The sequence below is a fragment of the Salmo trutta genome, chromosome 26 (assembly GCF_901001165.1).
Source record: "Salmo trutta chromosome 26, fSalTru1.1, whole genome shotgun sequence".
In the NCBI taxonomy this organism is placed as follows: Eukaryota; Metazoa; Chordata; class Actinopteri; order Salmoniformes; family Salmonidae; genus Salmo; species Salmo trutta.
Genome location: NC_042982.1, coordinates 33884008 through 33910211, shown reverse-complemented (window position 1 = coordinate 33910211; position 26204 = coordinate 33884008). Strand labels below are relative to the sequence as shown.

The window sequence follows — 26204 nt, the reverse complement described above, 5'->3', positions numbered from 1 at the left end:
CATAATTGATTAAATTGAGAATTGTTTTCAGACATTTTAACAAATTAATTTAAAATGAAAAGCTGAAAGTCAATAAGAGTCAATAAGTATTCAACCCTTTTGTTATGTCCTACCTACATTTCAGAAGTAAAACATGTTGAATGACTACCTTATCTATCCTACCTACATTTCAGAAGTAAAACATGTTGAATGACTACCTTATCTATCCTACCTACATTTCAGAAGTAAAACATGTTGAATGACTACCTTATCTGTCCTACCTACATTTCAGAAGTAAAACATGTTGAATGACTACCTTATCTGTCCTACCTACATTTCAGAAGTAAAACATGTTGAATGACTACCTTATCTGTCCTACCTACATTTCAGAAGTAAAACATGTTGAATGACTACCTTATCTGTCCTACCTACATTTCAGAAGTAAAACATGTTGAATGACTACCTTATCTATCCTACCTACATTTCAGAAGTAAAACATGTTGAATGACTACCTTATCTATCCTACCTACATTTCAGAAGTAAAACATGTTGAATGACTACCTTATCTATCCTACCTACATTTCAGAAGTAAAACATGTTGAATGACTACCTTATCTGTCCTACCTACATTTCAGAAGTAAAACATGTTGAATGACTACCTTATCTGTCCTACCTACATTTCAGAAGTAAAACATGTTGAATGACTACCTTATCTATCCTACCTACATTTCAGAAGTAAAACATGTTGAATGACTACCTTATCTGTCCTACCTACATTTCAGAAGTAAAACATGTTGAATGACTACCTTATCTATCCTACCTACATTTCAGAAGTAAAACATGTTGAATGACTACCTTATCTATCCTACCTACATTTCAGAAGTAAAACATGTTGAATGACTACCTTATCTGTCCTACCTACATTTCAGAAGTAAAACATGTTGAATGACTACCTTATCTATCCTACCTACATTTCAGAAGTAAAACATGTTGAATGACTACCTTATCTGTCCTACCTACATTTCAGAAGTAAAACATGTTGAATGACTACCTTATCTATCCTACCTACATTTCAGAAGTAAAACATGTTGAATGACTACCTTATCTGTCCTACCTACATTTCAGAAGTAAAACATGTTGAATGACTACCTTATCTATCCTACCTACATTTCAGAAGTAAAACATGTTGAATGACTACCTTATCTATCCTACCTACATTTCAGAAGTAAAACATGTTGAATGACTACCTTATCTGTCCTACCTACATTTCAGAAGTAAAACATGTTGAATGACTACCTTATCTGTCCTACCTACATTTCAGAAGTAAAACATGTTGAATGACTACCTTATCTATCCTACCTACATTTCAGAAGTAAAACATGTTGAATGACTACCTTATCTATCCTACCTACATTTCAGAAGTAAAACATGTTGAATGACTACCTTATCTGTCCTACCTACATTTCAGAAGTAAAACATGTTGAATGACTACCTTATCTATCCTACCTACATTTCAGAAGTAAAACATGTTGAATGACTACCTTATCTGTCCTACCTACATTTCAGAAGTAAAACATGTTGAATGACTACCTTATCTGTCCTACCTACATTTCAGAAGTAAAACATGTTGAATGACTACCTTATCTGTCCTACCTACATTTCAGAAGTAAAACATGTTGAATGACTACCTTATCTGTCCTACCTACATTTCAGAAGTAAAACATGTTGAATGACTACCTTATCTGTCCTACCTACATTTCAGAAGTAAAACATGTTGAATGACTACCTTATCTATCCTACCTACATTTCAGAAGTAAAACATGTTGAATGACTACCTTATCTATCCTACCTACATTTCAGAAGTAAAACATGTTGAATGACTACCTTATCTGTCCTACCTACATTTCAGAAGTAAAACATGTTGAATGACTACCTTATCTATCCTACCTACATTTCAGAAGTAAAACATGTTGAATGACTACCTTATCTGTCCTACCTACATTTCAGAAGTAAAACATGTTGAATGACTACCTTATCTGTCCTACCTACATTTCAGAAGTAAAACATGTTGAATGACTACCTTATCTGTCCTACCTACATTTCAGAAGTAAAACATGTTGAATGACTACCTTATCTGTCCTACCTACATTTCAGAAGTAAAACATGTTGAATGACTACCTTATCTGTCCTACCTACATTTCAGAAGTAAAACATGTTGAATGACTACCTTATCTATCCTACCTACATTTCAGAAGTAAAACATGTTGAATGACTACCTTATCTATCCTACCTACATTTCAGAAGTAAAACATGTTGAATGACTACCTTATCTGTCCTACCTACATTTCAGAAGTAAAACATGTTGAATGACTACCTTATCTATCCTACCTACATTTCAGAAGTAAAACATGTTGAATGACTACCTTATCTGTCCTACCTACATTTCAGAAGTAAAACATGTTGAATGACTACCTTATCTATCCTACCTACATTTCAGAAGTAAAACATGTTGAATGACTACCTTATCTATCCTACCTACATTTCAGAAGTAAAACATGTTGAATGACTACCTTATCTATCCTACCTACATTTCAGAAGTAAAACATGTTGAATGACTACCTTATCTATCCTACCTACATTTCAGAAGTAAAACATGTTGAATGACTACCTTATCTGTCCTACCTACATTTCAGAAGTAAAACATGTTGAATGACTACCTTATCTATCCTACCTACATTTCAGAAGTAAAACATGTTGAATGACTACCTTATCTGTCCTACCTACATTTCAGAAGTAAAACATGTTGAATGACTACCTTATCTGTCCTACCTACATTTCAGAAGTAAAACATGTTGAATGACTACCTTATCTGTCCTACCTACATTTCAGAAGTAAAACATGTTGAATGACTACCTTATCTGTCCTACCTACATTTCAGAAGTAAAACATGTTGAATGACTACCTTATCTATCCTACCTACATTTCAGAAGTAAAACATGTTGAATGACTACCTTATCTGTCCTACCTACATTTCAGAAGTAAAACATGTTGAATGACTACCTTATCTATCCTACCTACATTTCAGAAGTAAAACATGTTGAATGACTACCTTATCTGTCCTACCTACATTTCAGAAGTAAAACATGTTGAATGACTACCTTATCTGTCCTACCTACATTTCAGAAGTAAAACATGTTGAATGACTACCTTATCTGTCCTACCTACATTTCAGAAGTAAAACATGTTGAATGACTACCTTATCTATCCTACCTACATTTCAGAAGTAAAACATGTTGAATGACTACCTTATCTGTCCTACCTACATTTCAGAAGTAAAACATGTTGAATGACTACCTTATCTGTCCTACCTACATTTCAGAAGTAAAACATGTTGAATGACTACCTTATCTATCCTACCTACATTTCAGAAGTAAAACATGTTGAATGACTACCTTATCTGTCCTACCTACATTTCAGAAGTAAAACATGTTGAATGACTACCTTATCTATCCTACCTACATTTCAGAAGTAAAACATGTTGAATGACTACCTTATCTGTCCTACCTACATTTCAGAAGTAAAACATGTTGAATGACTACCTTATCTATCCTACCTACATTTCAGAAGTAAAACATGTTGAATGACTACCTTATCTGTCCTACCTACATTTCAGAAGTAAAACATGTTGAATGACTACCTTATCTATCCTACCTACATTTCAGAAGTAAAACATGTTGAATGACTACCTTATCTGTCCTACCTACATTTCAGAAGTAAAACATGTTGAATGACTACCTTATCTGTCCTACCTACATTTCAGAAGTAAAACATGTTGAATGACTACCTTATCTGTCCTACCTACATTTCAGAAGTAAAACATGTTGAATGACTACCTTATCTGTCCTACCTACATTTCAGAAGTAAAACATGTTGAATGACTACCTTATCTGTCCTACCTACATTTCAGAAGTAAAACATGTTGAATGACTACCTTATCTGTCCTACCTACATTTCAGAAGTAAAACATGTTGAATGACTACCTTATCTGTCCTACCTACATTTCAGAAGTAAAACATGTTGAATGACTACCTTATCTGTCCTACCTACATTTCAGAAGTAAAACATGTTGAATGACTACCTTATCTGTCCTACCTACATTTCAGAAGTAAAACATGTTGAATGACTACCTTATCTGTCCTACCTACATTTCAGAAGTAAAACATGTTGAATGACTACCTTATCTGTCCTACCTACATTTCAGAAGTAAAACATGTTGAATGACTACCTTATCTGTCCTACCTACATTTCAGAAGTAAAACATGTTGAATGACTACCTTATCTGTCCTACCTACATTTCAGAAGTAAAACATGTTGAATGACTACCTTATCTGTCCTACCTACATTTCAGAAGTAAAACATGTTGAATGACTACCTTATCTGTCCTACCTACATTTCAGAAGTAAAACATGTTGAATGACTACCTTATCTGTCCTACCTACATTTCAGAAGTAAAACATGTTGAATGACTACCTTATCTGTCCTACCTACATTTCAGAAGTAAAACATGTTGAATGACTACCTTATCTGTCCTACCTACATTTCAGAAGTAAAACATGTTGAATGACTACCTTATCTGTCCTACCTACATTTCAGAAGTAAAACATGTTGAATGACTACCTTATCTGTCCTACCTACATTTCAGAAGTAAAACATGTTGAATGACTACCTTATCTGTCCTACCTACATTTCAGAAGTAAAACATGTTGAATGACTACCTTATCTGTCCTACCTACATTTCAGAAGTAAAACATGTTGAATGACTACCTTATCTGTCCTACCTACATTTCAGAAGTAAAACATGTTGAATGACTACCTTATCTGTCCTACCTACATTTCAGAAGTAAAACATGTTGAATGACTACCTTATCTGTCCTACCTACATTTCAGAAGTAAAACATGTTGAATGACTACCTTATCTGTCCTACCTACATTTCAGAAGTAAAACATGTTGAATGACTACCTTATCTGTCCTACCTACATTTCAGAAGTAAAACATGTTGAATGACTACCTTATCTGTCCTACCTACATTTCAGAAGTAAAACATGTTGAATGACTACCTTATCTGTCCTACCTACATTTCAGAAGTAAAACATGTTGAATGACTACCTTATCTGTCCTACCTACATTTCAGAAGTAAAACATGTTGAATGACTACCTTATCTGTCCTACCTACATTTGAGAAGTAAAACATGTTGAATGACTACCTTATCTATCCTACCTACATTTCAGAAGTAAAACATGTTGAATGACTACCTTATCTGTCCTACCTACATTTCAGAAGTAAAACATGTTGAATGACTACCTTATCTGTCCTACCTACATTTCAGAAGTAAAACATGTTGAATGACTACCTTATCTGTCCTACCTACATTTCAGAAGTAAAACATGTTGAATGACTACCTTATCTGTCCTACCTACATTTCAGAAGTAAAACATGTTGAATGACTACCTTATCTGTCCTACCTACATTTCAGAAGTAAAACATGTTGAATGACTACCTTATCTGTCCTACCTACATTTCAGAAGTAAAACATGTTGAATGACTACCTTATCTGTCCTACCTACATTTCAGAAGTAAAACATGTTGAATGACTACCTTATCTGTCCTACCTACATTTCAGAAGTAAAACATGTTGAATGACTACCTTATCTGTCCTACCTACATTTCAGAAGTAAAACATGTTGAATGACTACCTTATCTGTCCTACCTACATTTCAGAAGTAAAACATGTTGAATGACTACCTTATCTGTCCACTCCACACATAAAATGATCTGTCAGGTCCCTCAGTCCAACAGCGAATTTCAAACACAGATTCAACCACAAAGACCAGGGAGGTTTTTCAATGTCTCACAAAGAACGTCACCTATTGGTCGATGGGTAAAAATTAAAAAAGCAGACCTTGAATATCCCTTTGAGCATCGTAAAGTTATTAATTACACTTTGGATGCTGTATCAATACACCAGTCACTACAAAGATAAAGGTGTCTTTCCTCATGTTGCTGCCGGAGAGGGAGGATATCGCTCAGGGATTTCACCATGAGGCCAGTGGTGACTTTAAAAGTTTAAATGACAGTGATAGAAAACTTGTTTGCGACAAGGCACACAAGTAAAACCACAAAACATGTGGCAAAGAAATTCACTTTTTGTCCTCCGTACAAAGTGTTATGTTTGCGGCAAATCCAAAACAATAAATTAATGAGTACGACTCTCCAAATTATTTTCAAGCATATGGTATGTTAAGGACTGGGGAGTTTTTCAGGATAAAACAATTTAACTGAATGGAGCTAAGCACAGGCAAAATCCTAGAAGAAAACCTGGTTCAGTCTGCTTTCCACTAGACACTGGGAGATGAATTCACCTTTCAGCAGGACAATAACCTAAACCACAAGGCCAAATATACACTGGAGTTGCTTAGCAAGAAGACAGTGAATGTTCCTGAGTGGCCGAGTTACAGTTAAGACTTAAATCAACTTGAAAATCTATGGCAAGACCAGGAAATGGTTGTCAAGCAAAGATCAACAACCAATTTGACAGAGCATGAAATATTTTTAAAGTAATAATGGGCCAATATTGCACAATCCAGGTGTGGAAAGCTCATATAAACTTTCCCAGAAATACAGCTTTAATCACTGCCAAAGTATTGACACAGGGCTATGAATACTTATGTAAATGAGATATTTCTGTATTTCATTTTCAATTAATTAGCAAAAATGTAAAATAATGTGTTTTCACTTTGTCATTATGGGCTATTTTGTGTAGATGGATGAGAAATGTTTTATCCATTTTGAATTCAGGTTGTTGTCAAGGGGTACTTTCTGAAGGCACTGTATCTATCACTGAGGTACCGCTGTCCTCACTTCTCCTTTTATTTATGGAAACACAACCTTTCAAATGTCCCGTTAATGACACAATTATTTCTTCTTGTTTGGATTCCTGCTCTGCTCCCCTTAAAGCTCAGAGCAGCTGAATAGTTTGGTCTATTTGGAAGGTTTAACCTGTCTGCGGTTCGGCTTTGAAGAGGAGAGAGATTGACACTTGAAATGCGAGGTGCTTGGTGAGAAATATTAATGTGATTGAAATAACTCAATCACATTACCACAATGAGATGAGACTGTCAGAGACAGCTTATTCACTGGCTGGATGAGGCATCATATCACACAGACTCACACACGCACACACACGCACGAACAAACAAACACAGGCACACACACAGACACACAGACACTCCTCTGTCTCCTCCTACAGCTCCAGTTCAACCCACTTCACGCTGAGTCCAGCTTGTTGCTTCATGTGGCTGCAATTATACTCTTCTTCTCTCAAAACATTCTTGGTTACCAGTTCCAACAAAGACCATGGCCTCTTGTGGTTTTAAATAGCAGAAAGAGGGGGTTGAGAGAGAAAAGAGACAGAGAGAGAGTGAAAGAGAGAGAGAAATAGAGAAATAGAGAGAGAGAAATAGAGAGATAGAAAGAGAGCGAGAGAGAGAGAGAGAGAGAAAGAGAGAGAGAGAAATAGAGAGATAGAGAGAGAGCGAGAGAGAGAGAGCAAGAGAGAGAGAGAGAGAGAAATAGAGAGAGAGAAATAGAGAGATAGAGAGAGAGAAAGAGAGCGAGAGAGAGAGAGAAAGAGAGCGAGAGAGAGAGAGCAAGAGAGAGAGAGAGAGATTTGCCTACTGTGCTCAGAGAGTTAGAGTTAATGTGAGGAAACACTGACGCACTGCTCAGCTCCTCTGGAAGAAAAGGAAGGGGTCCTTAATGGTCTATAGAGCCAACCTCAGCTTCCACACTAGCCTCTCTCTCTCCAGCCTCCGGGCAGAGCAGATGGTTAATGGTCTATAGAGCCAACCTCAGCTTCCACACTAGCCTCTCTCTCTCCAGCCTCCGGGCAGAGCAGATACCCTCAGCTTCCACACTAGCCTCTCTCTCTCCAGCCTCCGGGCAGAGCAGATGGTTAATGGTCTATAGAGCCAACCTCAGCTTCCACACTAGCCTCTCTCTCTCCAGCCTCCGGGCAGAGCAGATGGTTAATGGTCTATAGAGCCAACCTCAGCTTCCACACTAGCCTCTCTCTCTCCAGCCTCCGGGCAGAGCAGATGGTTAATGGTCTATAGAGCCAACCTCAGCTTCCACACTAGCCTCTCTCTCTCCAGCCTCCGGGCAGAGCAGATGGTTAATGGTCTATAGAGCCAACCTCAGCTTCCACACTAGCCTCTCTCTCTCCAGCCTCCGGGCAGAGCAGATGGTTAATGGTCTATAGAGCCAACCTCAGCTTCCACACTAGCCTCTCTCTCTCCAGCCTCCGGGCAGAGCAGATGGTTAATGGTCTATAGAGCCAACCTCAGCTTCCACACTAGCCTCTCTCTCTCCAGCCTCCGGGCAGAGCAGATGGTTAATGGTCTATAGAGCCAACCTCAGCTTCCACACTAGCCTCTCTCTCTCCAGCCTCCGGGCAGAGCAGATGGTTAATGGTCTATAGAGCCAACCTCAGCTTCCACACTAGCCTCTCTCTCTCCAGCCTCAGAGCAGATGCTCACAAAGTCTTCCGCCCTTTGATTTCAGCACCCCTAAAAAAATATATCTTTATATTCTAATGTTACCCAAGACCTTCATAAACACAACAAAATTATTATTTTTGCAAAAGTATATACTAAATATATGTACTAAGCTGTTGGAATGTTGCAGTCAGAAGGACTTCTGATTGGTTCAAACTGGGGTCCTTCGAGGCTTTTCTAGTGTTAAACGCTTTGTATGTGGGCATAGCATGTGGGCATGGCTTCATTTTGAACATAACACACAACCCTTTTCCATGAAGAAGACCTACCCTGTGATTTTAGCATCTGTCTAACCATAGCAACACAGATTAGAACTTAAAGCACACTAGCACATGATGCAGTCAACCTCCAAGATGAACATTGTCAATTCTATAGTCTATAGAGACACCGAAGTCCATTATGTTCACTATACTCCAACATTAATGTTCAACCATGATAGAGCTCTGAGGTACCATGGGTAGAAACTAAGGCTTTTCCAAAGCAATGACAGGTTTTCTAGGTTCATCCAGGTTTCTCTCTCTTTTCCATGACTCACAATAGGCAGTATGACAGAGGTGGTTTCAGACCTACGCCGGTATATTGTTTGTGTCTCCAGGTTGAATGGTGTACCTCTCCTGACCCTGGCACTCAGTAGCGTACCTGAGCCCAGCAGCGTACCTGAGCCCAGCAAAAGGAGGTAGGGGTATGGGGAGGGCATGGGGAGGGCAGGCAGGTAGCAGCTGCAATGCCTGCAGCCGCATATTAAACCAGGCAGCACAGGAAAGAGCTACACAGAAAGCCTAAGAGCACTCCTTCATACTCCGTAAACTATTGTGGGCAGAGGTTGGGCATGTACTGAACCCTGTCACATCGGATCCAGTCAGGTAAACTCCCTGCAGGTTAGGTAGAACGTGTCCACTACTAGAGAGCACATAGAATCTGATACTGACAGAGAGTGAAAAACACAATGGTATGGTAAGGAATCTTATGCAACAGTATGACACAATGTTTCAAACTCTCATTTGCATCATATGCTTTCACTCAAAACTATTCCAAAAGTATACTTCAAGCTTGAGAAATGTTAGTTTCTCCTTGATTCATGCTCATCATAGCAAGTTGTTCTGTCTTTCCAGACATTCAGATGGGAACTGCTAACAGAAACTGCTGGGACCGGAGGACGCTCTTCAAAAGAAGAACTACACACACAAAAATACCCTGGCAGGATCAGAGAGAGGGAAATATAAAACAGAATAGAAAGACATCACTGCAGGAGACAGCTCCATTTTTCAGCTGCAGATGTTCAAGGGCTTTTAACTTTCTCAAAGTACTAGGGACCATTTTCAGGCGGCAGACCTCACCTCAAGTCAAATGATACAGCACGATGCAAGACTTTCATGTAAGAGGAGGCATTGCTGAGGGGATGGAAGGATTGCTGGGGATGGAGGGATTGTTGAGGGGATGGAGGGATTGTTGAGGGGATGGAGGGATTGTTGAGGGGATGGAGGGATTGTTGAGGGGATGGAGGGATTGTTGAGGGGATGGAGGGATTGTTGAGGGGATGGAGGGATTGTTGAGGGGATGGAGGGATTGTTGAGGGGATGGAGGGATTGTTGAGGGGATAGAGGGATTGCTGGGGGGATGTGATACAGTAACTTGAGTTTTTAAGGATAAGTGAATTCAAAACTAAGAGTGGCTTAATTGAGAGCTGATATGAGAGTAGGCGTAGGAATCACACTATGACCCTTAACCACTGATACAAGCTCAGCTATTTTTCATCCTATTAACTGTTACATTAAGGGTTGAGAATAGAGTTACCTGATCCTAGATCAGTGCTTGAGGACACTTTGAACTAGTGATTCCAGTGTGCTGCCATTAGGTGAGGCATGTTGTACTTACCCTTGCGGATGCCTGCGTAGTCAGTGCTGAGGCCACTCCTCTTCTTACGCTGTCGGTAGAGCCAGATACTGAACATCATGAGAATGATCCAACAGGCCGCTCCTATCCCCGCTATGAAGGCCGGCTGTTTCACCACCTCACTGATCTGCTGGGACAGGGTGTTCTCCGGCTCCAACACACCCTCCGTCACATGCCCCGATGAGTCTAGAGGGGGGAGAGAGGATAGGAGGAGAGAGGATAGGGGGAGAGAGGATAGGATTGGAGATGGGCGGAGGATGAGGAGAGGGGTGCAGGGTGAGGAGAGGAGAGGGGTGCAGTGTGAGGAGATGAGAGGAGAGGGGTACAGGGTGAGGAGATGAGAGGAGAGGGGTACAGGGTGAGGACATGAGAGGAGAGGAAAGGGGTACAGGGTGAGGAGATGAGAGGAGAGGGGTACAGGGTGAGGAGATGAGAGGAGAGGGGTACAGGGTGAGGGGATGAGAGGAGAGGGGTACAGGGTGAGGAGATGAGAGGAGAGGGGTGCAGGGTGAGGAGATAAGAGGAGAGGACAGGGGTGCAGGGTGAGGAGATGAGAGGAGAGGGGAGGGGTGAGGAGATGAGAGGAGAGGAGAGGGGTGCAGCGTGAGGAGATGAGATGAGAGGAGAGAGGTACAGGGTGAGGAGATGAGATGAGAGGAGAGAGGTACAGGGTGAGGAGATGAGAGGAGAGGGGTACAGGGTAAGGAGATGAGAGGAGATGGGAGGGTTGAGGAGATGAGAGGAGAGGGGTACAGGGTAAGGAGATGAGAGGAGAGGGGTACAGGGTAAGGAGATGAGAGGAGATGGGAGGGTTGAGGAGATGAGAGGAGAGGGGTACATGGTGAGGAGATGAGAGGAGAGGAGAGGGGTACAGGGTGAGGAGATGAGAGAGGAGGGGTGCAGGGTGAGGAAATGAGAGGAGAGGAGGGGAGAGGGGTACAGGTTGAGGTGATGAGAGGAGAGGAGAGGGGTGAGGAGATGAGAGGAGAGAAGAGGGGTGCAGGGTGAGGAGAGGAGAGGGGAGGGGTGAGAAGGTAGTGATGGAAGAGTGATGGAATAGGGAGATAAAGGCAGAGAGGGGAAAGCAAGAGATGTTGAAGACATAAAGAAGGGATTAGGAAGGATGAAAGGAGACGGTCAGGAATGTCAGCGGGCCAGAGCAGGTCGTGTGTCAGAGGAGGCAGAAAGTACACAGGAATGAGCAAGGGAGGAGAAAGGAGGGAGGAAATGGGAAGCAGTAAAAAGGGGAGAAAGAGAGAGAGAAGAAAGGACATTATTTGTTATTTTCAATTTTTTACTCATCTATTTTTATCTTGACACTTTTTTCCTTAACTTCTTAAAGCATTGTTGGTTAAGGGCTTGTAAGTAAGCATTTCACTGTAAGGTCTACACCTGTTGTATTCGGTACATGTGACAAATACAAGTTGATTTGATTTATTCTAAACACAAAAGTTCAAACCAAGTGGAAAAGCCTGAAACAGGGAATGATTTTGAAGTAGGGGGTAGAAAAAGCTAAATGAAGTCAGGAAAGGGCATAAATATGAACGTTGTCTTTTCTTCTGACATACAAAAGACTTCTTTCATCTCTGCAGGTGAGTGTAAGGCTGGGCCTGGGCTCTGGAGCTGCAGAGATGGAACACTCTCTCTATTACAAAAGGCTTTCAGAATTGATCCCAGAACTGATCCCAGTCAACAATGACAGGTGAATAGACAAAAGGTCTCAACCCAGGAGATTTAAGCATAATCTATTCGTATCAAAGTTGAACCAGGAAGCACACTACCGGAATATTACACACACCCAGGAAGACTTAAAGAAGCATAATCACACACTGAGCAACATTCTATTAGATATTATTACAGCAAATGAGATCACAGCAGTACTAATAAAAACATAGTACTAGTCATTAGCACACTATAGCCCTTTAATGTGCAGCTTGGGTATGTCTTTCTGTTAGCTTTTGCTACTGTTCTACTAGTCAAAATGAACCGCCAGAACTAGTGATCACACAACAAAGGCCTGTTTTCTTCATCTGTCTATTCTCTCTGTGCCTCACATGAAAGAGTGTTGTCCCCCTAAGAAATGTCTTCATGTCAACTTGCTTTTCTAACTTTCTTCATCTCTTTTTTTTTATCTCTCTCTTGTTTCATGTTGCAACCACTTTTATCTTTACAGACTCACTCAGCCAGAGGCAAACAGGTTTCCCAAAGTTCCAGTGTTGCTACCTCTTCCCATCTCTCTCTCTCTCTCTCTCTCTCTCTCTCTCTCTCTCTCTCTCTCTCTCTCTCTCTCTCTCTCTCTCTCTCTCTCTCTCTGTCTCTCTCTCTCGCTCTCTCTCTCTCTCTCTCTCTCTCTCTCTCTCTCTCTCTCTCTCTCTCTTTGTCGAGTTGGGGATCCCTCTCTCTCTTTTTTCTCTCCTTCCCCACTACTATGTGGATTTCATGACTGTTTCTGTGAGGATGGAAGCAGAGTACCAATGTGACTAAACAGTCCTCAGGGATTGTACAGGTATCTAGGCTGCTATGCCATGACGCAAACAAGCCTATAGTGTGACAAATGCATTAGGGTGAAGCGCGGGTCCCGCAGGGGCGTTTTTCCATTCCAGTGTTGGAACGTGGCAACAGGCGCCGCTGGAAGCCCTCAAGTGAGAGAAATTGTATCAGTCACAGCTTCCTGCTTCTCCATGCCCATCCCAGCCCACTTTAACACACACAGACACACAGCTGTCCCTCTACCAAGCACCCATCACCGCTGTTTCATGTTGCTATCATTTATTGACTTTACCGTGAGCAGATTTGTCGTAGCTCAGATTTGTGGAGTATTCTAACAGAGGATCTTAAATAGCCTGGGCCATATGAGTGAAGACTGAATTATATTCATCCCAGGTAGCTATAATGCATCCTGTGTAGGGACGCAAAGTCATGACTGACTGATGTGCCAGGTATCAGCAGTACTATACTGTACATACACAGTGTACACATGCACTGTAGCTGGTCTTGACTCTCCACATGACAAATGGAGAGAGAAGAAATTTGTCTGAAAAATAACTTGCTACATTGGGTCTTACAGCCCCTCCAGTACCATGATCTTGACAGGTAAGCTAATAAAGGGTTAATAAATACATGTAATCTCAAAACACACAGTTGTGCCAGAGTTCATGGTTTATTGCTCTTGTTATGCACTAGAACATTGCCTCTTCGACTGGAGAACAGAACAGAAAAGAGCAGGGAAGAACAGAGCAGAACAGGGCAGAGCAGAACAGCAGGGCAGAATAGAACAGAACAGAACAGAGCAGAGCAAGGCAGAGCAGGGCAGAGCAAGGCAGAGCAGGGCAGGGCAGAACAGAACAGAGCAGAGCAAGGCAGAGAAGGGCAGGGCAGAACAGAACAGAACAGAACAGAACAGAGCAGAGCAAGGCAGAGCAGGGCAGGGCAGAACAGAACAGAGCAGAGCAAGGCAGAGCAGGGCAGGGCAGAACAGATTGGAACAGAGCAGAGCAAGGCAGAGAAGGGCAGGGCAGAACAGAACAGGGCCAAGCATTGCAAAGCAGAGCAGGGCAAAGCAGAGCAGGGCAGAACACAACAGAGCAGAGCAAGGTAGAGCAGGGCAGGGCAGAATAGAACAGAGCAGAGCAAGGCAGAGCAGGGCAGGGCAGAACAGAGCAGAGCAAGGCAGAGCAGGGCAGGGCAGAACAGAACAGAGCAGAGCAAGGCAGAGAAGGGCAGGGCAGAACAGAACAGAACAGAACAGAACAGAGCAAGGCAGAGCAGGGCAGGGCAGAACAGAACAGAACAGAGCAGAGCAGAGCAAGGCAGAGCAGGGCAGGGCAGGGCAGAACAGAACAGAGCAGAGCAAGGCAGAGAAGGGCAGGGCAGAACAGAACAGGGCCGAGCAGTGCAAAGCAGAGCAGGGCAAAGCAGAGCAAAGCAGAGCAGGGCAGAACACAACAGAGCAGAGCAAGGTAGAGCAGGGCAGGGCAGAATAGAACAGAGCAGAGCAAGGCAGAGCAGGGCAGGGCAGAACAGAGCAGAGCAAGGCAGAGCAGGGCAGGGCAGAACAGAACAGAACAGAGCAGAGCAAGGTAGAGCAGGGCAGGGCAGAATAGAACAGAGCAGAGCAAGGCAGAGAAGGGCAGGGCAGAACAGAACAGAGCAGAGCAAGGCAGAGCAGGGCAGGGCAGAACAGAACAGAGCAGAGTAAGGCAGAGCAGGGCAGAACAGAACAGAGCAGAGCAAGGTAGAGCAGGGCAGGGCAGAATAGAACAGAGCAGAGCAAGGCAGAGCAGGGCAGGGCAGAACAGAGCAGAGCAAGGTAGAGCAGGGCAGGGCAGAATAGAACAGAGCAGAGCAAGGTAGAGCAGGGCAGGGCAGAATAGAACAGAGCAGAGCAAGGTAGAGCAGGGCAGGGCAGAATAGAACAGAGCAGAGCAAGGTAGAGCAGGGCAGGGCAGAATAGAACAGAGCAGAGCAAGGCAGAGCAGGGCAGGGCAGAACAGAGCAGAGCAAGGCAGAGCAGGGCAGGGCAGGGCAGAACAGAGCAGAGCAGAGCAAGGCAGAGAAGGGAAGGGCAGAACAGAGCAGAGCAAGGCAGAGCAGGGCAGGGCAGGGCAGAACAGAGCAGAGCAGAGCAAGGCAGAGAAGGGAAGGGCAGAACAGAGCAGAGCAAGGCAGAGCAGGGCAGGGCAGGGCAGAACAGAGCAGAGCAGAGCAAGGCAGAGAAGGGAAGGGCAGAACAGAGCAGAGCAAGGCAGAGAAGGGAAGGGCAGAACAGAGCAGAGCAAGGCAGAGAAGGGCAGGGCAGAACAGAACACGGCAAAACAGAGCAGAGCAGGGTGGGGCAGCCAAGCTACAAGCACTGAACTGCTGCCTAGCAGGAATTTCATGAAACGTTTTATCACAATGTCAGTCAGGTGAAAACGATTGAGGCTGTACACTGACAGTGGTAAACACGGCATTAAGATAGAATAACATTGAGTGTCACTGTCAGTCATGCTCATCAAGCACTCTGTATGAGGTCTACCGTGGCTATAATTGGTACGGTAATCATTTCAATTCCACATCTAACCACTATTATAGACCAAGACCAGGTGAGCAGACAGGGGCACAAAGGAATTCAAGGATTTGCTTCATTGTAAAACGATGTCATAACACTCCTTTAATATTAATATGACAGCTGTAAACGTAGATTAATAAACCCTTCAGAATAGGATTAAAGGGAAGTCAATACTACAAAATGTCCATTGACTATTTGCCAGCCATTGCGGTTAAAGAAGGTGGGGCGGTTATTAGGCAGTAAGCCTTGGAATCCACAATGTAAGGAGTTAACAAGTGAGGACACATAGTAGGACATATCCCTCCTCTCCCTCCTCTTCCACCCGAGGGAAAATCAGGTTATTTGAACCTTCTGCTGGGCGCAGAGAAATGCAGGTCAGAGTTCTCCTCCACTCACCTATCTGGAAGAAGGTGACATCCGACTTGACCCCTGGGCCTGCCCCAGTGCTGGCTGCGACCTCCACACTGTAACGGATCCCTGGAGCCAGGCTGGAGATCAGCAAGGAGAAGGTAGAGCCGTCCACCGTACGGTTGATATGGTATTTGCTCTCATTCCCCAAACACCAGATCTGACAGGACAGAGAGAGAGCAATGAGACATTATAACAGTGTTCTGATGGTGGTGTGACATGTACAGCAAGTTAGCTACTGCTGGTTGATGCTAATGTATCATTTCAGCACACAGCGTAGATTGAATTATTCCACCCAGGTATTCCACATATAAAAACACTGGGACACATTTTTCTGTTTGTCTGGGTGTGTTCCACACAGAGTCAGTATTAGCTGTGGGAGCCATAACATGTCCCCCCTGTCTGAGTGAGTGTAACCTAACCCCATGAAAAGCAAAGTGTGGGTCAGTAATCACCTCCATAACCCTACTGCAGCAGCAGCAGCGCAGGTTTGTCAGTGACTCACAGAGGGGAGAGAGGGCTCTCTCAGGCTAACTCAATCCAGGTCACACAGTGCTTCATACATTCACCTCAGCATGAGGGCTGCTAACCTCAACATCCTGAACCTGGCTAACCTCAACATCCTGAACCTGTCTAACCTCATCATCCTGAACCTGTCTAACCTCAACATCCTGAACCTGGCTAACCTCAACATCCTGAACCTGGCTAACCTCAACATCCTGAACCTGTCTAACCTCATCATCCTGAACCTGGCTAACCTCAACATCCTGAACCTGTCTAACCTCAACATCCTGAATCTGTCTAACCCCAACATCCTGAACCTGTCTAAACCCAGCATCCTGAACCTGGCTAACCCCAGCATCCTGAACCTGTCTAACCCCAGCATCCTGAACCTGGCTAACCCCAGCATCCTGAACCTGGCTAGCCCCAGCATCCTGAACCTGGCTAACCTCAACATCCTGAACCTGTCTAACCTCAACATCCTGCACCTGGCTAACCTCAACATCCTGAACCTGTCTAACCTCAATATCCTGAACCTGTCTAACCTCAACATCCTGAACCTGTCTAACCCTAACATCCTGAACCTGTCTAACCCCAGCATCCTGAACCTGGCTAACCCCAGCATCCAGAACCTGGCTAACTCCAGTATCCTAAACCTGGCTAACCTCAACATCCTGAACCTGTCTAACCTCAACATCCTGAACCTGTCTAACCCCAGCATCCTGAACCTGGCTAACCTCAACATCCTGAACCTTGCTAACCCCAGCATCCTGAACCTGGCTAGCCCCAGCATCCTGAACCTGTCTAACCCCAGCATCCTGAACCTGGCTAACCCCAGCATCTTGAACCTGGCTAACCCCAGCATCCTGAACCTGTCTAACCTCAACATCCTGAACCTGGCTAACCCCAACATCCTGAACCTGGCTAACCCCAACATCCTGAACCTGGCTAACCCCAACATCCTGAACCTGGCTAACCTCAACATCCTGAACCTGTCTAACCCCAGCATCCTGAACCTGGCTAACCCCAGCATCCTGAACCTGGTTAACCCCAGCATATTGAACCTGGCTAACCCCAGCATCTTGAACCTGGCTCACCCCAGCATCTTGAACCTGGCTAACCCCAGCATCTTGAACCTGGCTAACCCCAGCATCCTGAACCTGGCTAACCCCAGCATCTTGAACCTGGCTAACCCCAGCATCTTGAACCTGGCTAACCCCGGCATCTTGAACCTGGCTAACCCCAGCATCCTGAACCTGGCTAACCCCAGAATCTTGAACCTGGCTAACCCCAGAATCTTGAACCTGGCTAACCCCAGCATCTTGATCCTGGCCGCCTCTGCTTTCTTTACCCCCGCCACCATATGTTAACAGCCCTCACACACAGACCTGTGTGTGTGTGTGTGTGTGTGTGTGTGTGTGTGTTTGGAGGTAGGGGGCAGTGTTAAAAAGCCCCAGAAGCCTGAGGGGCTGCTTTAGGAGTCGTGGTGGGAAGAAGCGCCACTAGGGACCAGACGCAGTAATGACCAAGGAACGCTCCCCGCGCCAGATTTAACAACCATGAAATTACTATAAACCCTATCGGCAGAAAACATTTACCTGGAAAATTAACAGTGGCTTAACTTTTAAACTGACTTTGCTGTGTCTCCCCTCCAACACTAACCTACATTCCCTGTGACAAAAAAAACGTTCCAATTAAAATGTCAGTACTCACACTGCATGTTATATGAGGAGTGTGCTGGCCACAGAGAGGGGCTTACACAAAGAGAATACTTATGAGTGAACACAGAGAGGGGGTTACACAAAGAGAATACTTATGAGTGAACACAGAGAGGAGGGAGTGGAGCAGAGGGAAGAGAGAGGAATGCTATGGCTGAACTACATGGAATGGAGTAGCCCTTTCCTGAAGTCAATGACCCAAAGCGCCCCCTTTGGCCTCATTGGTGGAATGCTATTAATATTTGTCATAATTTCATTTATTTATTTATTTTTTAACAATGAAAATCTGGTGTTTTCTATGTCAAATGGTTTTGTTATGTTTCAGTCTTCTGTGATGTATATAAAGTGTAATATTGGGATGCAACTCAAAATGTAATACATTTCAACTCTATATCCGCCATGGTCCAGGTGTCTTCTTTTGTTAAGCCCATAACCATACTGTATTTGTGAGGTCTATACTTTTGATTCAAAGTAGATTGGTTTAAGACTACCAGGAATCACTCTGTGACCCTGATTTAGCCCACTGCAGTAAAAGATGAAACATTTTAACAAGAGAAGCCTTCCCCAAAATATCTCACAAGCTTTGCTCTATTTTCCCTGCTATAATCTCACTCTTCCGTTGTCTTCACCTTGATTGGATTCTCTGTCTGTCTTTCCCATTCATAACCCTCTTTCCAGCAGAGCAGAGTCAAAGAAATCCCTTCGAATGATTTAAGAGGCTCATAAGAGTAGCTTGTGGGCCAATGGCCAAGCGCCAATAGGTATTCAGAAAATATATCCTTATCTAGATTTTAAGCCTGCAGTCCTCTCATCATTAGCTTTATTAATCAGCAGGATGAATATACAATGTATTGATACAACGTATGGCTATAGTGTATGACTATAAGGTATGCCTATAATGTATGCATACAACATATAAGGTATGCCTGTAATGTATGGCTATAATGTATGACTATGATGTAATGAATGGGTATAATGTATGGTTATATGTATGGATACAATATATGAGTATAATGTATGGCTGTAATGTATGGCTAAAATGTATGGCTGCTAAAATGTTTGGCTGCTATAATGTGTGGCTATAATGTATGACTATAATGTATGGATATAATGTATGACTATAACATATGGATATAATGAATGGCTGTATAGATAAGACATCAGTTAGTCCTTCCCTAGACTACGTCTGAATAATCCACGAAGGCACTCAAATTCAAATCTGGACCTCGAAGCCACCCACTGGTCACACACTGGTTGAATCAATGTTGTTTCTACATTATTTCAATTAAATTCTGTTGAATCAATGTGGAATACATGGTGAAATGACCAGTGCTTTTCCCCCCATTCTTCTCCTCTTCTCCTTCTCCTCTTCTCCTTCTACCTCAATTAATTATGAACAGAAAACCAGCAGGCTCCGGACCCAGCAGATTAGGAGTTCAATACCCCTGCACTAAGGAACAGAGAGAGCCTCCCAGGACAACTCAGAAATTGTGTACATCTATCTAGTCCACCAGATGGCACTGTTTCACAACCCTTTCTACCCACCATCACACATTAACGTCCTACTGTCTCTTCCAGCTCTGAGATCACTAGGCACAGAGGAAGATGATAACCTCTACCCATGTATCATTACCTTAGTCTGTCTCTCCTTTGTCTCGCTCTGTGTTACAAATAATTACATGTTGTTACAGTAGATATGCCCTGCAGACCAGAGGCCAGGGGTTGTCTACATAGTAGTACACTACCTTAGTACACTACCTTTGACCAAACTCAGAGTATATATGGGTAATTTGAGTGTCCCTGCCAGTGTTCTCACCTTGTACTCCTGGACCACCCCGTTCTGCTCCTCCTCTGGAGGCGGTTGCCAGGAGACCACGATGGCGGTCCCATTGTCCCCGCTCTCTGTGACGGTAACCCCACGAGGGGCTGCACTGGGAACTGGGGACAGACAGATAGACAGACACATGTTAATATAATACACCATCAACAGTAACACACACTGTCTGCTCTCTCCTCACTTCTACTGCTCTCATAAATGGATGCTATCCAGAAGAGAACAGAAGTAGAAATGACAGAGTCACAGTTGGACTGTCTCTATTCACTAGGGGTCTGTGCTAAAATGACTATTTTTCTTTGTTCAGAGAAAGTGTTTACAAGGAAATTTTAAAAAATCACTGTTTATTCATTCAAAGAGAGAATTCTGATTGCAATGTTTACACCTGTGTGTTCTGTGATGAGTCTACCCTGATGAGTTTAATTAAAGTTAATTTATTATGACAACATACAACATAACACTCTTAATCTCGTTCTGATTGACTGTAATGAAATCATGGCATTCCTGCTCACGGGTGTGAGGCCATCGTGTTTGAACTACGAAAACAATTAGCAACACAATTAGCAACAAAGCTTTGCTGAATAAAACAAGGAAGAATGAAAACACACACCCACACACATTTCAGTCAGCTCCTCTCTCATTCATTCCACATAACTTTTCACAAAGCTTCTCTCTTTCATATGGCCTATATGAGCTCTGGGTTGCACCCAAACCCCGAAAGATTTTTGTAGCCACACAACCACATCCTTTTCAATAATTAACACAGCACCTAGTTGACAAATAGTATTTGGGTTCATCATCCTCTGGATTTCACAGGACTTTTTCCAACAGTACAACATCTGGCCTAACACACAGAAACACCACAGAACATAAAATCCTCCTTTACTCTCTACGCCCGCTGGGAACAGCTGCTGTTCTCACACACGCATAGTTACAAAGGTCACAGACAAACTCTGTCCGCGCACACACACTTATGCACACCCACACACACAGACATGTCCACCCACCTTCCTCCAGAGTCTTAGCTATCTTGACCTCACTGTCTGTTCCCTGGAACTCGTTGAAGAAGGGGCGAACTTTGAACTCGTAGGTGACTCCCTTCCTGAGCTGGGGCACCACAGTACTGTCCTCCCCTGGAGTTCTCACCTCAAACACAGCCCAGTCACTCCTCTGCTGGCCCTCTGGAGAGGCACGGTACATCACCTTATAACCCTGGATGTACTGAGACTGCTGCTCCACCTAGTGGCCAGGGGAGATAATAACACACACATGCACACACGGTCAGCTTGACTCCATTTAGGCACTCAGTGACTCTACAGTGGAAAGGCTCTCAGCATCATTCTGGAACATTATCAATAGACAGTTCAGTTGTAGCTGTAGGCCAGTTTTACTAATGTGGCTGTCTCTGGCTGGCTGGCTGGCTGGCTGGCTGGCTGGCTGGCTGGCTGGCGGGGTCTGGAGTGCTAACTCATCACATGGTCCATCCACTTATCCGTCCATCCATCTATCAATCCATCCCTCCGAGTGTGTGTCGGCCAGCGGAGCGGTTCCATTTGGAGCGGCAGCAATGTCTGGAAACCGCAGCGCACCATGAGGTCATAGCCCAGAGGTTCCGAGAGTCTGGTCCTGGTTACAGGAGGCTAGAACAGGACACGCAGAACAGCACGGCCCGTCTCCTCCTGACTTACTGGGGACTCTAGTCTAGGATCAGGGGGACAGTGCAGCCTCTCATACAGACTGACTCACACACACAAGGGGACAGGATATGCTGAGGATACAGAGAGAGCCATGATGACAGAGATCATATCGTATAATAGAGCATTGGTAAAGGTGGATCTTGATTTAGAGAGGCTCTGTGTAGTCAGTCAGGGATCATCTATGCATGTGCCTCCACTGTATGTGTGAACTCTACAATACAACCTATTGGTGTGAACTAGAATGGTACTGTACAGCACTGTACTGTAGTGTATTGTACTACTGTACTGTATTGTACTACTGTACTGTACTGTAGTGTATTGTACTACTGTACTGTACTGTACTGTACTGTAGTGTATTGTACTACTGTAGTGTATTGTATTGTATTACTGTACTGTAGTGTATTGCACTACTGTACTGTACTGTAGTGTATTGTATTGTATTACTTTACTGTAGTGTATTGTACTACTGTACTGTACTGTACTAACAAACAAGGTCTCTGGGAAAGGTAGGCAGCACTTTCTTTATCCTCCACTAAAAATAATTATGCAGGCTCAGGTGGTCTCATTAGGCTCAGAACTGTGCAACGGAAATATCACATTTACATAAGTTTTCAGACCCTTTACTCAGTGCTTCATTGAAGCACCCTTGGCAGCGATGACAGACTCGAGTCTTGTTGGGTATGACGCTGGATGTGGAGCGTCCAGAGGTCGCTCCAGAGATGTTCGATCGGGTGCAAGTCCAGGCTCTGGCAGGGCCACTCAGTGACATTCAGAGACTTGTCCCAAAGCCACTCCTGTGTTGTCTTGGCTGTGTGCTTAGGGTCGTTGTCCTGTTGGAGGGTGAACCTTTGCCCCAGTCTGAGGTCCTGAGTGCTCTGGAGCAGGTTTTCATCAAGGATCTCTGTACTTTGCGCCGTTCATCTTTCCCTCGATATTGACTAGTCTCCCAGTCCCTGCCGCTGAAAAACATCCCCACAGCAGGTTTCCTCTAGATGTCACGCTTGGAATTCAGGCAAATAAGTTTCATCAGGGCAGAAAATCTTGTTTCTCATGGTCTGAGAGTCTTCAGGTGCCTTTTGGCAAACTCCAAGCTGGCTGTCATGTGCCTTTCACTGAGGAGTGGCTTCCATCTGGCCACTCTAGCATAAAGGCCTGATTGGTGGAGTGCTGCAGAGATGGTTGTCCTTCTGGAAGGTTCTCCCATCTCCAAAGAGGAACTCTGGAGCTCTGTCAGAGAGACCATAGGGTTCTTGGTCACCTCCCTGACCAAGGCCCCTGCCCTGATTGCTCCGTTTGGCCAGGTGGCCAGCTCTAGGAAGAGTCTCGGTGGTTCCAAACTTCTTCCATTTAAGAATGATGGAAGCCACCGTGTTCTTGGGGACCTTCAATGCTGCACACATTTTTTGGTACCCTTCCCCAGTTCTGTGCCTCGACACAATTTACGGACAATTCCTTCGACCTCATGGCTTGTATTTTTCTCTGACATGCCCTGTCAATTGTGGGACCTTATGTAGACAGGTGTGTGCCTTTCTAAATTATTTCCAAACAATTGAATTTACGACAGGTGGACTCCAATCAAGTTGTAGAAACATATCAAGGATGATCATTGGAAACAGGATGCACCTGAGCTCAATTTCGAGTGTCATAGCAAAGGGTCTGAATACTTATGTAAATAAGGTATTTCTGTTTTTAATTTTCAATGCATTTGCAAAATTGTCTAAAAACCTGTTTTTGCTTCATCATTATGCATTATTAGGTGTATATTGATGTGGAACAGTGTATATTTAATCAATTTTAGAATAAGGCTGTGGAAAATAAAATGTCATGGGGTCTGAATACTTTCTGAACGCACTGTATAAGAAGCCAGTTTATAGAATACAGTATGTCTGATGCAACTAGTGAGGAGGTGTACAGTTATACTTTCCTTCTATTCAACATAACCTGGAATAGATCGACATGGAGCCAATGGAATCATGGTAGCCAAACAGTGTTTAATAAGATATCCATGATCTAACAGCATAGAGGTCCTAACACCTCTGCAAGCTGCCCTTTAATCTCTACCCCTCCTTTATAATCCTCCTTCTCCTCCTCCCTCTCTCCTCCCACATCTGCAATCCATTTCAGCCTGAGAGCACTAGTTGGACACCTCTTCCTTTTCACTTGTTTTAACAGCAGTCAAGTGTTTTCAATCTGAGAAGGCACAGGCTGGCACGCTGCGCTGCTGGGCGGCTTATGGCAGTGGACTGTGTGTTGTGGAGTGTTGTGAGTGGGCCGCTGTGGGTTGGTTTAGCTCTGACTGAAGACAGGCAGAAAGACAGGCAGACAGACAGACAAGCAGAAAGACAGGTCTTACAGCAGCAGTGCTGGCCAGTGTGACTGGCCCTGACCAGATGGATACTTAGAGACTTTTGACAGGGTTCCAGTCTGTTCTCTGTTCTCTCTCTCTCCGCAGTGCAGTGTCTGTCCTCTACAGGACACCAGCACATTAGCACTGCTGAGTGGGCAAACAAATCGACCGTGAGCACAGAGCGCTCCAGACCTAGCCACTCTCCATGGTGACTTTGTCCGTCGCTGAAGACTCTGGGCTGCAGACCGTCGCTGAAGACTCTGGGCTGCAGACCGTCGCTGAAGACTCTGGGCTGCAGACCGTCGCTGAAGACTCCGGGCTGCAGGCCGTCTCAGGAGGTTCCGGGCTGCAGGCCTTCTCAGGAGGCTCCGGACTGGGGAGCGTCGCTGGGGGCTCCGGACTGGGGAGCGTCGCTGGAGGCTCCAGACTGGGGAGCGTCGCTGGAGGCTCCTGACTGGGGAGCATCGCTGGAGGCTCCTGACTGGGGAGCGTCGCTGAAGGCTCCGGACTGGAGAGCATCGCTGTAGGTTCCGGACAGGGGACCGTCGCTGCAGGCTCCGTGCCATGGATCATCACTACAGGTTCTGCGCCATGGGTCATCACTGGAGGCTTTGTGCCATGGATCATCACTGGAGGCTCCAGGCCATGTATTATCACTGGAGGCTTCGTGCCATGGATCCTCTCTACAGGCTCCAGGCCATGGATCATCCCTACAGGCTCCAGGCCATGGATCATCCCTACAGGCTCCAGGCCATGGATCATCCCTACAGGCTCCAGGCCATGGATCATCCCTACAGACTCCGGGCCATTAATTATTTCAGCTGTGCTAACATAATTGCAAAAGGGTTTTCTAATGATCAATTAGCCTTTTAAAATAATAAACTTGGATTAGCTAACACAATGTGCCTTTGGAACACAGGAGTGATGGTTGCTGATAATGGGCCTCTGAAAGCCTATGTAGATATTCCATAAAAAAATCTGCCGTTTCCAGCTACAATAGTCATTTACAACATTAACAATGTCTACACTGTATTTCAGATCAATTTGATGTTATTTTAATGGACAAAAAAAAGAGCTTTACTTTCAAATACAAGGACATTTCTAAGTGACGCCAAACTTTTGAACGGTAGTGTACATACATTACTTTACAAGTCACTCATTGGGAATGTAATCCCTAAAGTGGTGTTTTGAAGCAGAGAAAACCACTCACCGTCCACTGCACTCTGACAGAGGAGGAGGAGAGGATGGTGGGGTTGTGAAGGTGGATGACCACCTCTCCTAACTCCCTCTGGATCTGACGGTGGTCCACTCCCTGACTGGTGGGGGGGATATCTGCACACACACACACACACACACACACACACACACACACACGATAAACACATGTCCAGTATGTACAGCAGAGGGTTCAGACTGGGACAGAGTTCAGACAGGGACAAGGTCCAGACAGGGACAAGGTCCAGACAGGGACCTACCGTAAAGCGGCCCATTTGAAGTCATTAAGCATTAAGCAGAGACCCACCTTGTGTTTTGACGGTGTCAGTGATGGGGCTCGGGTCACTCAGGCCATAGGCGTTAGCAGCTCGGACAAGGAAGAGGTAGACAGCACTGGCCTTCAGGCCCTTCAGTACATACGACTCAGTCTTCACATGTTCTGCCAAGGTCTGCCAGCTGCTGCCTGACGCATGACTAGGAGAGAAGACAGAACAGGATGTTACACATCAGGTTTAAAGTTCATACACACTCAGACCGTAGGCGTATGATATGTGGTAGTAGAGAAGTGGCCTGGGGGCGCACATTTAATGTGTTGTGAAATCTGTGTGAAATGTAATGTAATGTTTTTTAAATTGTATATAACTGCCTTAACCTGTTGGGTTGTAGGGGGCAGTATTTTCACGGCCGGATGAAAAACGTACCCAATTTAAACAGGTTACTACTCTGGCCCAGAAACTAGAATATGCATATTATTAGTAGATTTGGATAGAAAACACTCTGAAGTTTCTAAAACTGTTTGAATGGCGTCTGTGAGTATAACATAACTCATATGGCAGGCAAAAACCTGAGAAAAATCCAAGCAGGAAGTGGAAAGTCTGAGAATTGTAGTTCTTCTTTGGATTCTCTACCGAAACTACAGTGTCTGTGGGGTGACGTTGCACTTCCTAA

The 26204-nt window shown here is 44.2% G+C and overlaps 1 protein-coding gene across 3 annotated transcripts in view; it reads right to left on the bottom strand.

Moving 5' to 3' along the window:
* Positions 1 to 26204, bottom strand: part of robo1 (roundabout, axon guidance receptor, homolog 1 (Drosophila)) — a 314601-nt gene that overhangs the window by 47652 nt on the left and 240745 nt on the right. For all 3 annotated transcript variants that reach the window (XM_029715767.1, XM_029715768.1, XM_029715769.1), the window contains 6 exons: positions 25564 to 25730; positions 25252 to 25373; positions 21005 to 21236; positions 19980 to 20101; positions 15933 to 16104; positions 10469 to 10672 (listed from right to left, as the gene is read on the bottom strand). In XM_029715767.1, coding sequence (XP_029571627.1) covers positions 10469 to 10672; positions 15933 to 16104; positions 19980 to 20101; positions 21005 to 21236; positions 25252 to 25373; positions 25564 to 25730 — 1019 coding nt within the window. The remainder of the gene's footprint in view (positions 1 to 10468; positions 10673 to 15932; positions 16105 to 19979; positions 20102 to 21004; positions 21237 to 25251; positions 25374 to 25563; positions 25731 to 26204) is intronic.